Source organism: Zalophus californianus, chromosome 5 (assembly GCF_009762305.2).
Source record: "Zalophus californianus isolate mZalCal1 chromosome 5, mZalCal1.pri.v2, whole genome shotgun sequence".
NCBI classification, from domain to species: domain Eukaryota; kingdom Metazoa; phylum Chordata; class Mammalia; order Carnivora; family Otariidae; genus Zalophus; species Zalophus californianus.
Window position 1 is genome coordinate 117675484 of NC_045599.1, and position 14578 is coordinate 117690061.

Sequence of the window (14578 nt, forward strand, 5' to 3'; positions counted from 1 at the left end):
GCAGTGACTGCACTGGTTATAAAAATATTATTCGATATCTAGCCTTCCCTTATTAGCTGTCAAGGAATTATACATACACACACATACATGAAATTCTATCACAGATTCTTGGGAAATAAAATCATTCCTATTCAGTTATTTCTTGCATTCAGTGACTGGTCAGTTACATTTTGAGAAGAAATAGATTCTGTGAGGAAACATAACACCTTCTATGACATCTGAAACTCAACAAGCATTCTCTCTGCATGCCTACTCAATGTGTGTTTTTTGCTCAGTGTGGGAGAGATGTTTGTGAATGGGCCAAGAAATATTAAATTCAGTAGTCAGAAAGAAATCTTGGAAGATTAAAGCGTTTGCAAGACTGTATCCAAAGTGCTCTGAAGTTTCTCTAAAAGGCAGCAAGACTGAGAAGAATGTAAAAACTAGGTCCAGATTAAAAAGGAAGGCAATACAAAATGACAGTGTATAAGAGATACAGTTTCTACAACCCCTCCTCCCCCGCTGAAAAATCCTTGGTTTTACTTGAAGAAAGTACAGGCGCTGGGAATAGGGGTGACTGTCTGGGATCTAACATTCTGAAGCTTTCACCTAGATTATGGGCCAGTGTCTTCAGAAAATACTCCCCCCTTTGTTTCTTCTAGGTGCTTCCTGTCATCACTTTCCCCTGGTTTTCAGTCAGACCATTTTTCTGGAGGCTCCAGAAGCAGGAGTGGGAGTGCCAATAGCTGGAAAGGACACTACAAATATCCGATGGCAAATCTTTTGAGGAATGACGTCTTCAACATAGGTTAAGTTATGCTTCAGTAACAGACTTCTTCAGCTCTCAATGGTTTAACACAAAAAAAAGGATTTATATGTCATGAACACTACATGTTCCCTATGGGTTCGGAGGGCCGGAGGGGAGTTGCTCCTCACTGGGGTCACTCAGGAGGCCATAGTGATGGAGTCTGGGGGAAAAGGGAACTCCTGAACTAGTACCCATGCTCCCATTTCACTGGCCAAAATTAGCTGTGTCCACTCATCACATTAAAAGGGGCAGAGAAATAAAATGCTGCCAAATACCAGAGGACAGGAACCAGAAGATCTGTAAGTAATCCTACCGGTCACTACAAATGGAAATGCAGAAATCCAGAAAAAGTGGTTCATACTGATTTTTGTGGCTTTTCTCTCCTTCCCCTCCCCTCCCCTCTCCTTTCTCTTTCTTGCTTTCTCTCCCTCCCTCCCTCCCTCTCTGAAGGAAGTATGTGGGCCTGAATATAGTAGCATAACCTCCTCAACCTTGAAAACTCCTCAGTATGCCCTGTCCTCCAGAACATCAACTCCAAAAGGCCCTATTACAATTGTCCATCCACAAAAGGTGATCAAATGCAGAAGATGGGGCGCCCGTGTGGCTCAGTCGGTTAAGCGGTTAAGCGCCTGCCTTCAACTCAGGTCATGATCCCAGAGTCTGAGAATCAAGCCCCATGATGAGCAGGGAGTCGGCTTCTCCCTCACCCTCTGTCCCTCCCCCCATTTGTGCTCTCTCTCTTGCTCCCTCTCTCTAATAAATAAAATCTTTTTTAAAAATGCAGAAGAGTCACAATCTTGTAATCTTCCAACCTTCATTAAGCATTTGTCATGATAAAAAGGCTAGAATATTACTCATATGGCTTCGACTTTTAAAACAGAAGATGGTATGATCATAAAGCAAAGGTTATTTCATATGGGTTAGACGTGTGAAACACCAGAAGCAAATTGTCAGAATCATTTCATTCCTGACCACGTGAGAATTCTGTGACTTGTAATTCCCCACACCTTTCTAAAAATATTAACCTCAAATTGTTTTCGGGATGGCACTGATCAAATTTTTTTTAAATACATGACTGGAGGAGAAAATGTATAATGAAAAACATAAAACATCCTCATTTTGCTGCATGATTCAAGATGAGACATGTTCATTCAGTCTGATAAACTGATGGTTTACCCTGTTTCTCCAGAAATCTAACTCACTTCCAATACAAGAGCCTATGAACTAGAATTGTCATCAGTGTGTATAAGTATGGTTCAACACAGCCAGGATTCTGCTTTTGAATGATATGGCCACATAGAGCTGAAATTACCTACTTCAGTAATGAACTGGTCATTAGTCCCTGTTTCTATCTCCTCTTTCAACCTACTTCAAGAGGTTTTTGTCTCAAGTGAGGCAACGCCAGTTCTTTTCATCTCTTACAGAGAACTTAGATGTGGTTAGCTGCCTTTCTCATTAGACGTCACATTAAAAGAAAATGACACCAAATAGCCTATTATGCATATTGAGGTACTTTTGTTCTTCAAACTCCATTAAGTTCTTATAAACCTCAATTAAGTAAAAGAACAGCTAATTAGAACAGTCTGTTTTCAACAGGCTTAGAACTTTGCAAGGAAGAAGATTCCAAGACCTTATGCCTAACTACTACTCTTGCCATGTCCCCAAGCCTCAGTAGCCGATACTAGACAGTAAATTCATTCGTATTTATTACAAGTAAATCAGACTAGTCCTGCTGTGATTCATACTTTATATCATGAGGCCTCTGGGAGGTTATTTGTTCTGGAAACATTCTCGATAGCTATAGAAAATCTACAGCAGGCAAGAACATGGCTTATGTTAATAGAGATTTAAATTGAATCAAACTTATAAGTGAAATAGGGAAGGAGAAAAAAAATCAAAGCCATTTATGACTTTCAATATGAAATTCCAAATATTTATCTAATTTCAAGAGTTGATAAGTTATCAATAATTTTATTAATAATGGAAAATACTTAGAGATGATCACTGGTACTTAAATTCTTGCTGGAGAAACAGAAAATATCCCATATATATATATATATATATATATATATATATATATATATATATGACAGTGTAATCAGAGCTTAGCATGGAAATGTGTGTTTAAGATAATTCCTTAACTTTATATAAAGGTAATCAACATGCACTAAGGCAATACCCTAAAACGATAGGTACCTCAAGTGAAAAGAAGCTGAACTATATGTTGTATTGTATGATTAACTCTATCCCAGACTTATTTTTTTTTTAGTGGGGGAGGGGATTAAATTACTGCAATCAAAGTTTTAAGCGGTCAAGCAAATTTCGACTCAAGTTAAAAAATTAATCCTTGTTTTGAACCATTTATGGATAAATCCCTACTGCCTTCTTCATTTATTCATTCTAACACCCTTACTGACTATGCATATTCCCTACCCTGGAGCCACAGTAGAGATTAACTGAGAAATAATTGCAGCTAATTTGCTAAAACCTTGAAATTTGCAAATATTTGCTTTTCCAAGCATAATCCCAATCACTCTCAGTCCACTGCAGCTGACCAGACCTCCATGAGTGGGAGAGACAGGATGGACGTAGACAACCCCAGCTTACTGAGGCTGCAGGTGGTGGTGAGTTTGTTTCTGAAGTTAAAACGAAACACTTGACAATTATCAATTGTAGCTCTGTTGTACTTCCCAGCTTAAAGTATTTGCTGGCTCTCTCCAAATCTAGATATGTCCATGGAAGAAAAAGTAACCGATAATGTAAACATCTTTCATGGATGCCATACAAACAATCAAGAATCCATCAGCCCATATTTCATATATTCCCTGTGCTCTATTAAGTACCAAAATATAAGCATGATTAAAAAAACAAAAACAAAACAAAATAAAACAAACCAACAAAAAAGCGCACTGTCCCTGCATGCACAGAATTTAGGGTCTAGAGGGGGAGAAGTAAACCAATAATGACAAGACACAAGAAGTTGAGAAGCATAATAAATGAGGTGAAAGCCAAATGTGATAGAAATCCGAAGGGCAGAACGACTAAATCAGCATTGGAAACTCAAAGGAGGCTCCAGAGAAGCTGGCCTTTGGATTGTGGCTTGAATAAGAATGAAGCACTCACTGGTGAGAAAACAGCTCGTGCAAACGCCCAAAGTCAAGAGGGAACAGAGCGCGTCTGGAGAACGGGGACAGTTGTGGTTTGGGTGGACAAAGCGGGAACCAAGAACAGGCTGGGATCGGGGTCTGGAATTCCATGGCAACTTGGAGGCTGCCCATCAGGCAAAGAAGAAGAATCTGAAATAATCAGATCTGACTCATGGAGGGAAACTAGGATAGTGACAGGAAAGAGTTTCTTTTTTAAATTAAGGAGAGAAGCTGGTAGGTAAGGATACTGAGGTCTTCTGAATAATTAAAAGGGATAAATAATGATCTTTAAATTATCACCAAATTATATATGAAGTAACTGCAAGATAAAATACATTATCATTCAAACAAACACTGCAAATTTATGTCCTTTTTCCCCTCCTTTCTTTTTTTGGGGTCAGACCACATCACAGTGTGATCTGGATACCAGTGGTTATGCATTATTTACTTCTATTGTTCACACGATGTGTCCTTGATTTATGACTGACTGCATGGGGCCAGCTGGCCAAGTCTATGAAAGGAACTGATTAGGACGCTATTTAAGACTGACATTTTATCAAACTAACTCTCCAAAATAACTAATTTCTTTAATGCACCAATGTACTCTTAAACCACATGTACCAAAAACAAAACCAAAAAAAATCCATACAGCCACAGATAGTCCATTTTGTATAAGTAGAAACACAGCAGAATGTCTTAAGAAATTTCAAATATAACTAAGCCCAAGAATATTTCCACCTAAATAACTCAACAGAAAAATCCCAATGACTTACCAAATCATTTTAATTTTTATTCACGAGAGGTATTTATTTACCTGAGAGAAACTGCATGCGGCCCATATATCTCTCTCACTGCCGACAAATCAGCCTCAAGCTGGGGGTGCTTGTGCAGTTCCCCGTCATAGTTCACCTGACAAAAAGGGATGGTTCAGGAATGACTTAGGGGTGAAGAGAATCAAAAGAATCAAATACAAACCATCTCTTGAGCAGGTCCCCCTGTAAGTTCTGCCAGGGATATTTTCTCTGTCATCTTCATTGAAAAATAGAATACAGCAGTATATTCACTAAAGTTCATAGGTTCGCTTGTGTCATATGTCTCGTATAACGTATTATGCTCAAAAAGTATAATTAGAGGGGTGCCTGGGTGGCTCAGCTGGTTAAGCACCCGACTGTTGATTTCGGCTCAGGTCATGATCTCAGGGTCGTGAGATTGAGCTCTACCTTGGGTTCTGTGCTGGGCGTGGAGCCTGCTTAAGATTCTCTCTCTCTCTCTCTCTCACCCCCACCCCGCCACTGCTTGCACGCACGTTCTCTCTCTAACAACAGCAACCAAAAAAAGCACCACTTTAATCTACTACCTTCCCATTACGTTACACAAGTTACAAAACATATTTGATCAAGAAGTTTACAGAACCCGAACAAGATGCCATATACAGCCATATCCTAAAATCAATTGCACAGGTTAAAACTTTAACACTACCCTGGAAAAACAGTGAATTCTTTTATATATATATGCATATGTGGCTACACCATTTTCATATGTATAAATTATGATATTTCTTCATCACAATTTTCCAACAAACACTTAACATCAGTGTAAGAGGAAAAGACAATGAATACAAATATTGAGGACGCTCAGTAACTTGGGACCATCAATTTTTATAAAGGTTAATCACGTTCTATTTAAAACTAACCATCCATGCTTTTGTTAGAAGTGGCATCATTTCAAAACACTGACTGAGCCCAATGTGCTTAAGAAATGTAAAAGTTGGAAATAGAATAAAATGCCGTCTGCAAAATCTCTGTAATGAATTAAGACAAGTTCAATGCAAGTGAGTGATTACAGTCAAAGAATTGCCAAAGTAACCTTAATTTCTGAATATATGTACAAATGAGAAACAGAGAAATTATACAGATTTGCAAGCCAGTTACAGAACTAACACGCAGGGCTCTCGGACCACAAGCACAGGAATCCACTAGGACATGGATGCCTACCGCGGACTCTGAGAGCAGATAGTTGGAAGGTCTGATGCACTCACCTGTCCTCCATAATAAAATTCTTCAGAATCATTATCACCTTCAGAATCTTCTTCCACTGTACTATTTTGTCTTGACTCCTTAAAATAATAGAATCAGAAGAAAGTTTTAATGGCAAAACTAGCTTGCCTTCTTTCGAAAAGAAAGTAGATAATGGCCATAATGGATTAAGTCTTGTGCTTATCACCTGGATTTTATATAAAAGACATTGTTGGTGCAGTACAAACCAAAAACAAAAGGTAGTAAGAGACAATTCTGTCTTTATTAAGCTCTATGTATATCTTTTTTAGAAGTTCTATTTCATTGATTTTGTGTTGTACAATTTACCATTATATATATATATATATATATATATATATATATATATATATATATATAAAAACTATGTATAATCATCTACAACTTTGGCTTTGTTCAGATAGAACTTCTGAGAAGTTCATACTGATTCAATTTTTTATTAAAAAGTTCCTCAGCATTATTTATCCCTGACTGTCCTCACTTCCACTGCCAACTCTACACAATGGTATGAAACAAAAGGCACTCTAACTCCAATAACAATTATGAAAATAAATATGAACTACATTATGAAGAGAGCGTTCTGCATATAGAAGTTATTTGCTTTAGATTTCAGATTTCAAAAGGATATTTAATTAAATATGCCTGAACTTGAAGTTTGAGTTTCTAATTAACTGAACCACATCTGTTATGTGTCTAAAGTGCAAACAATGAAAACTCATCTAAAATAACTAATGATGATATTCCTATCCCTGGCCCTGTTAAAATAATTAGAAGAAAGGCAAATTCCATTAGACACAGGAATCTATTAATCCAATGTTTTGGAATCATCCCTAAAATTTCCAGAACAAATTTCAAATTCTTAAGGAAAAAGAAAAACCTACAAAAGGGAATTTGGGTTTTTGGTTTTAGCGGCAGTACTGCTAAATTTGTGGTTCTCGTTGTGGAAAAAGAAGAGTAGAGGGAACGGTAAAACACTAAGAGAAAGGGAAGGTCGTATTGGTACATAGTGTTAAGAGCAAACAATTATTGGTCCTGTTGCACTCATTTTGTTTGTTTAATGTCCAGTATTTATTGACTGATTCAAGCAAACTTTTTAAAGGTGAGGAAAGGCGTATGAATTTGTTGTTGTTTTAACATTGCTCAATAATAATGACTCTATATACCCATATTCTTTGCTACCTTAGCTAAAGAGACCACCTTTTACAAATGAACCTGTGAGGGTCCCCTTGAAACAATGGATAGCCACATATAGTTGTTGGAACTGTAAGTTATATAAGTGCTCCTTAGTCAACTACGTTATTTGACGAACGCACGGAGAATAAGTAAAGAAAGCTTCGTATGTATTTGATTTAGATTTAAACCGACATTCTTTCTATTATTTTAAAGGGAACTTCCTTCTCAGGGTTAATTCTAGGTCACTACCCTCCCGACACATTAAGTCTCTCAGCCACAAGCTTGTGTTCCATACACTAGATGCAATCTTAACACCAATGACAATGATGATATTACCTAGAAATACAAGGTAAATTTAAAATACGCCTATATGTTTTCAATAAATATAAAACATGAAATGCAATTTCCATACCTCTCCATTTTCCTTCTGTAATTTGGATTTTATGGATAAGCAACAGTTAGTATCATTTGTCTTCCTTAATTCTGAAAGTTATAAAACATCATTTCAGTTTTTAGTATACTATTCACCAAACATTTATAAGCTTCAGTATAAAAACACCCCTCAGGTATTCTCTCTTTGCAAGAAAATTAAGGAATATTTTGAAACTATATTATGTTGGGAAGTTACATGATATATAAGCTCTTCTGATTTTTCATTGCCCATAAAAAAATGGTCAAACCAAAGTGCCACTATACAGACTCCTTCAGCTCTCATTATGTATTTCATGGGATCTACATTGCCCTGAGTCAGCTTTTTAAATATTCAGTTTGCCTAGCAGTATCATTATGCATGGGATATTTTAGAGCAAATATCAACATAATGCATTTAAACAGGACTTTTTCAAAATACTGTAAATGTCTGTGTTTAAAAAGCTGTTAAAAAACAAACACAAGTTAAATAGAAAATTTTTAATGGGGATTTATAGATCCTAAAGACAAATATCTGTTACATGGGCTAAAAGAAACAAAAAAATAAAGCTACCTACAGGCAAGAAAATATTAACCTAGAATTTTAAAAAATAGTGTATTCCTATTACCTGTTGCTATTCGATGAAAAATTATTGGAATTGGTTCTGTAGTAACTAATACATCTTCATCATTTTCTGAACTTGACACGTATGTATTATCTGCAAAGAAATGTGGACAATTAAAGGCAGAGTAATTTGAAAAAAGACACCCTTTATTTAAAAAAATGAGGTTATATCCACATCACTTCTATCGCTCATGAAGCACATACTACTGCTCTGGTTAATCTCAGAAAAAATTAAGTGTATTTCAGATTTACGTGTGATTTAATTTTAAATGGCCTCTTTAAAGATGTTTGCATCTCCTAGAGGAATAGAGACTTTGGGTAGAGATTATAGAGATTATAACCCAAATATATCTCTCATATTCTGTGGGGCAACAGATCATTTGGATGCAACTGCTTGCCCTAACTCACTGAACAGGGTCCTTCCCAGTATCAGTACCTGCTAACCTTCCTAAGCAGGTTAGTGGTTGGAAGGAGAAAGCTAAACAAGAACATTTGGGGCAACAAATTCAATATCAAGTCACTAAAAAATTTGAACTAAAGCTTTCATTGAAAATCATACCTCCATATTACTCTAATACACATTTTTAAATTGATATGAAGTCTCAACAACTCTTCCTCCATGAATTTTCATTAAATAATACTATACAAGTTGAATTCATAGAACATTAAATTATTCCACAGCTTAATTATTTTACTCATTATTTATTTTCTCTGGAAAATGTATTTCATAAATCTAGGATTTTTCCCTAGATAAATACAGACCTTCGCCTCTATGGTAATATAATGTAACACACAGCCATTTATCCTAGTTGGTTCATTGAGGAGTACAGCATCTGTGAGAGCTGTTTAACACTTCATCAGTTCATTAACAGTGGTCCTATAATACTCTCAGTGTTGTATAAACTATAAAAATAAAAAGTGTAAAATATTCCCAACAAATAACAGAAACCTGTATCAGTTTCTGCAAAAGGAAATGAGTATTCTGACAACTGTCTGAGTACAAGATAAAAGATCTTGAGCCAAGTTTTCATAATATTGTTTCAGTACAGTGAGAACATGATCTTTAATTGATAGATATCAAAGTCATTACTTTATTTCCAAAGAAACATCTGCACTGTTTTTAGACCTAGAGTAGTGAGTCAGTGAGACAGATATGTAGTCACAGTGTAGCCACAAAAGATGCTCAACAGAGACACACGGCTTTCATAGTCATTCTGGAAGCTAAGAGGACAGAAATGTAGATTAGATTTGAAACCAAACAGGTGTGCCCCATTACTTTATTTTCATTGCAAATTTTGCCTTGTTTTGTTTTCAAATAGCATCAAGGAAGGTGTGAGATTTTTGTGTTTATCAAGTGGGACCACAGATTAAGAAATGAATTTAATATAAACTTACTTTAATTACTGTCTCCTCATATTGACTGAGACTTTGACGTTCCATCTGGAGTCTCTTCTGTCAGTAACCTCATACGCTGAGGTAGGACTCAAAACCCCTCTATCAAAGCCATTATTTAAATTTCTTAAACCCTCATTCAGAGTCTTACTGATCCAAGTTATTTGCTATGGAATCAACTGAATTAGATTTTTCCTGTGCACAGTGGATTCCTTGAAGCAAACTTATGGAGAAAAGGAGTATTAGAAGTGTGGATTAGGGGCGCCTGGGTGGCTCAGTCATTAGGGGTCTGCCTTCGGCTCAGGTCATGATCTCAGGGTCCTGGGATCAAGCCCCGCATCAGGCTCTCTGCTCGGCGGGAAGCCTGCTTCTCCCTCCCCCACTTTTTCTGCTTATGTTCCCTCTCTGTCTCTCTCTCGGTCAAATAAATAAATAAAATCTTTAAAAAAAAAAAAAAGTGTGGCTTAAAGTAACAGAAGTAATAGCTGACCACCAACTAGAAGGGGAGATCCAGAAAAATCCGTAAAATGGACACAGTATCAGCAGTATCTCAGTGTCATGGAATAAGGAAGATTTTACTACAGCTTCAAGAGGCAAGTAAGTTAGGATTTTCTGTTTATGAAAATGGGGAGGTGAATAACTCAATTTAAAGGATCAAATGGTTTGTGTAGTGTTGATACTGGAAGGCAGTCAACTTTGATTCAAGAGAATATAATTTGGTGAATACATGTTGCATAATGCTGAAAGACAGGATTATACAGTCAAACATATTGTTTTCTAAGAGATTTTCTACCAGTTTGTATTTTGATCAGTATTTAGGCATTAGAACACTTTCAATTTCTGTTTCTGGCTTAATTTATCCAAGCCAAAATGTTTTCAGGTTTCAAGACAATATTTATTAAATCATCATTACAACATTAATAGGCCAGGTCAAAGGGGTATACACCCAAGTGAAGAACAGAAATATAGGAAAGTAGACAAAGCACATAAAATCTAGACCCAGCTACCAACTAGCTATTGATCCCTTTTAACTAAGCTACAGTCGGCTTAGTACTAAAAATGAAGGTTTATAGATGCACTTTGAGGATCGTCCCAGCTGTATGAATGAATTCTGTTTTCTTTTTGTTGTTGTTGTTTAAATAATCATTTCTAAACCTTCCTCAAACTATTTTGACATCTGTAATAATAACATCATCTTTGTTTAGACATGAGAAAGTAGGACATAAAAAGAATAAGGAATGCATTTAAGGTAACAGAATGAGTCAGTGACAGAATAAAATGTTTTCAAACTCAAATTCCTTCTCTGGAATTCTCCCACTTGACTCCAGAGCTGCCAATTTTTTTTTTTTTTTTTTTGAAACTTCTGGAGACAGTTAGGTTCTTTAATGTGTAAGTTTTGTAGAGGACCTCAAGATCTTTATTAAAGGCTGTTAACAGTATGAATATTTTCTCTTCCCTGCCCTACCAGACTATGCAAGCATTACTGGAACTCTCGTGGACAATTGGGGAGAGATGGGTAGAAAGCCATGAAAAAGCATCTCCTAAACTATTGTTTTCATTCCATTTCAGACGCAACATGATTTAAGCCAAGTCATTCCAATATTCATTACTATGTAACTAATTATATTTTATTGGTTTTATAATATAATCTGGATGTCTCCCCTGAATGTTATATGTAATATTCATGTACTTCATGTCAACTTTCAAGCCAATCATTTATTATCCCTATTTTAAAGATGAGGAAACCACGGCTCAGAGAAATTAAGCAATTTGCCCAACTTATTTAAGTAATTAAAATTACACATGACTAGTAAGTTGTGAAACTGTCTGAATCCAAACATCAATGCTTTGTTATGCTTTTTTAGTATCAAAAAATTGTCACTCAACAATTGCAGTATGTTGTAAAGCATATAAAAGGGATGAGAGAATTTACACCCACCAATAGGTAAGCCTCCTAATTAAAGGTGGGAATTGATGAGAAAAAACTCTGCTGTTCTATTACAGCAGAGCCAATTATCTGTGACTTGTAATATGCTTACCTTCAAAAAGCAAAAATCTGTACAGTATATATGACATAAGGAAGTACAAGTAAACCAGAAGGTTGCTCTATTTCTTCACTTTATTTTAAAGAACCAACCTATCGTTTAGCATTGCATTTTATATACATGTTATTTAAGATATAACTAATGCTCATTAAAGACCATCTTTGTTCACAAAAGCAAAACTGTGACTAATTTCAATAGATGACACGGGTTACTTAATATGGAATTATAAAATGATAAATTCGTTCCTAAGGAGATAAACAGGGTGACATAATCCTGAATTTGAAGGATTATGCTCATACATTTCCGCAGGACAAAGAAAGTTCCAAATTTGCAAACTTGGATGATGAAATAATCACTCAACCGTATAATCCAGGAAAAGTAGGATTGGGGGGGAAGACTGAGGAACATTAGCAGAAGGAATTAACAAAAGTACTCTCAAGATTACTGCATTTAGAAATTAAAAATGAAGTAAAAAGCTATTTGTTTGAAAGGATTTTTACAGTAGGTAAAACTGTGGGGAAGAAAAATCAAAGGGAGAAAAAGGCAAGAACAAATGTAAAACAACAGAAATGAGAAACAGCCACAGAGATGCAGAAGATTTTCAGATGTATATACTGAATACTATAAACAACTTTTTGTTGAAAAGGTTGCACATTTCACCAACATAGTGAGCTTTCAAGAAGAGCACATGTTTAAAAATGACTAAGAAACAGAAAATCAGAACAGATAATAATCATGGCAGAAAAATAACGATTATTAATCCCAGAACCATCCCTAAAAAGATACCAGGCTCAGAGAGATTTGCTTGCATGCTCTGCTGAATGCCAAAGAATAGGTACAATGTCAAGCCTTTAGTGGTAAAGTATATGACAAAATGCATCTAATTCTTAAAGATCAACATTAAGATATCTACTAATAATATAACTTGTCACCTTGTTGTTCAAAGGAGAAAGCATATGTGATACCTCAACAGAAGTTAAACAAGAATTTCATAAAGACTTAATACTCATTCTTTAAGAAAAAAAAAGCTTGGTAAATGAGAAAAGTAGTTTTCTGAAAGCAGATGGAAGTATGGGTCACTAATTTGGGAAAAAAAGGACAAAGTTGCCAACTTTCATATAGATTATTAAAAATTAATCTGGAAGTTCTAGCAGCGTTATGAGAGAAAAAACACAAGGATGAATATTGGAAAGGGAAAGCAAACATATAATTTTTATACAATATTATCTACATGAGAAATCAAGTGTATTAACTGAACTGTTAGTGCAAATAAATGTAGATTAAAATTTAATAATGGGGAAATATTATCATGGTAATATTCACTTTGAAGAAAGCTCCATAAAAAATACTACCACTACTTCTCCCCAATAAGTGATAGTTAGGAATCAGAACTGAATTATAGGCTTGATTTTACCACCAAACTACATGTCCTTGGGAAATACTACTTAACCTCTCTTGGCATTTCAAGTATAAAATGTCACAATAGCCTTTGTTCTGCCTATACACAAACTGGCATTTAGAGTCAATTCAATCATGTATATGAAAAATACTCGGTACACAGTGTACTGGTTAAATCAACCAATTCAAAATCCGACCTCCAAATGCACTAATTTCTCTCACCCATACTTGGTGTTTTATTTACACTCCTTTTATTTTTAGCAAGGAAATTATATTGTAAATTCACTACAGACTCTCTCCAGGATGGGAATTTGTTTTTAAAAAGCACAAATGATAACCAGTGTTTTAGTTTTAAGTTTCAATTTTTGTATATTGCATTTCCAATAGGGGCTCCCTCCCGCAAGGTGAGAAAAAGTCAGTGATGCATCTTGGCCACAAGAGGGAGATAAACATTTGGTTCGCTTGGTTTACCAAAGGCATCTTCTGCCCTATTTCCTGTGCTACAGAATTATTCACTTAACTGTCTTCAAGGTGGGTTTTGATTTGTGGCATTATTTCTATCACCCTAACTTAAAGTCCTCTCATGATTGACACTTCCAGAAACTGCCTCAGATGAGAAGCACAATAATTATAATATTTACAACAGTGAGGTAACTTTAATTTTCCTAACATACTTAACTTAGCAAACATTCAGCATCAAAAACATCATAAGGGAGAAAGTTGACTGCAAAATCATCTACAAAAAATTTTTCTTCATAAATATTTTGTCTTGCTATTTCCAATGAAATCTGCCTAGAACACTTCATATACTTTTTATATAAAAATAAGCATCTTTTTAATAATGAATAACTCCCCATATAAAACTATACAATAGTCTTAAAGAATACTAATGCTTAACACATGTGGCGATCACAGCAAAATAACTGTAAGGTAGTTTATGATTTACAAAATTATTTTTATTTTTATTTGTTTTTAATGTTAACCATGGTACTTTTTTTAAGATTTATTTATTTATTTGAGAGAGAGAGAGAGAGAGAGAGTGAGCGAGCGAGCGAGCATGAGCAGGAGGAGGGGCAGAGGGAGGAGAAGCAGACTTCCCCCTGAGCAGGGAGCCCCACATGGGGCCCCAGGATCATGACCTGAGCCACAGGCAGACACTTAACCAACTGAGCGACCCAGGCACCCCTACAAAATTATTTTTAAATGTAACATTTGATATTATTAAAAAAAAAAAAGATTAAATGCATGGTGCAAACTGCCACAAAAAATACTAGGCTAAATGCTAAAGAAGTAAGTTTTACATCTTCATACTACCTTATGAACTAATTATTTTTTAATAATACTCAAAGTACATATAATCAAAGTTACTTATAACAATCTAGTAATTTTACATAGAAAAATATGATCCAAATCATGCACAGTATGTGAATAAAATGGCTAGATTTAAATAAGAATTGATTCCAATTTATGACACTGGCAGATCACAAGAGTATAATTTGGTGACCATCTGATTTTATTAAGTCGGAATGTTGGAATATATATATATATAT

At 35.4% G+C, this 14578-nt stretch overlaps 1 protein-coding gene across 4 annotated transcripts in view; it reads right to left on the bottom strand.

Annotated features, from left to right (window-relative positions):
• Positions 1 to 14578, bottom strand: part of PARP8 (poly(ADP-ribose) polymerase family member 8) — a 175809-nt gene that overhangs the window by 67419 nt on the left and 93812 nt on the right. For all 4 annotated transcript variants that reach the window (XM_027605409.2, XM_027605408.2, XM_035727635.1 and 1 more), the window contains 4 exons: positions 8198 to 8287; positions 7573 to 7643; positions 5972 to 6049; positions 4748 to 4842 (listed from right to left, as the gene is read on the bottom strand). In XM_027605409.2, the coding sequence (XP_027461210.1) occupies positions 4748 to 4842; positions 5972 to 6049; positions 7573 to 7643; positions 8198 to 8287 (334 nt within the window). The remainder of the gene's footprint in view (positions 1 to 4747; positions 4843 to 5971; positions 6050 to 7572; positions 7644 to 8197; positions 8288 to 14578) is intronic.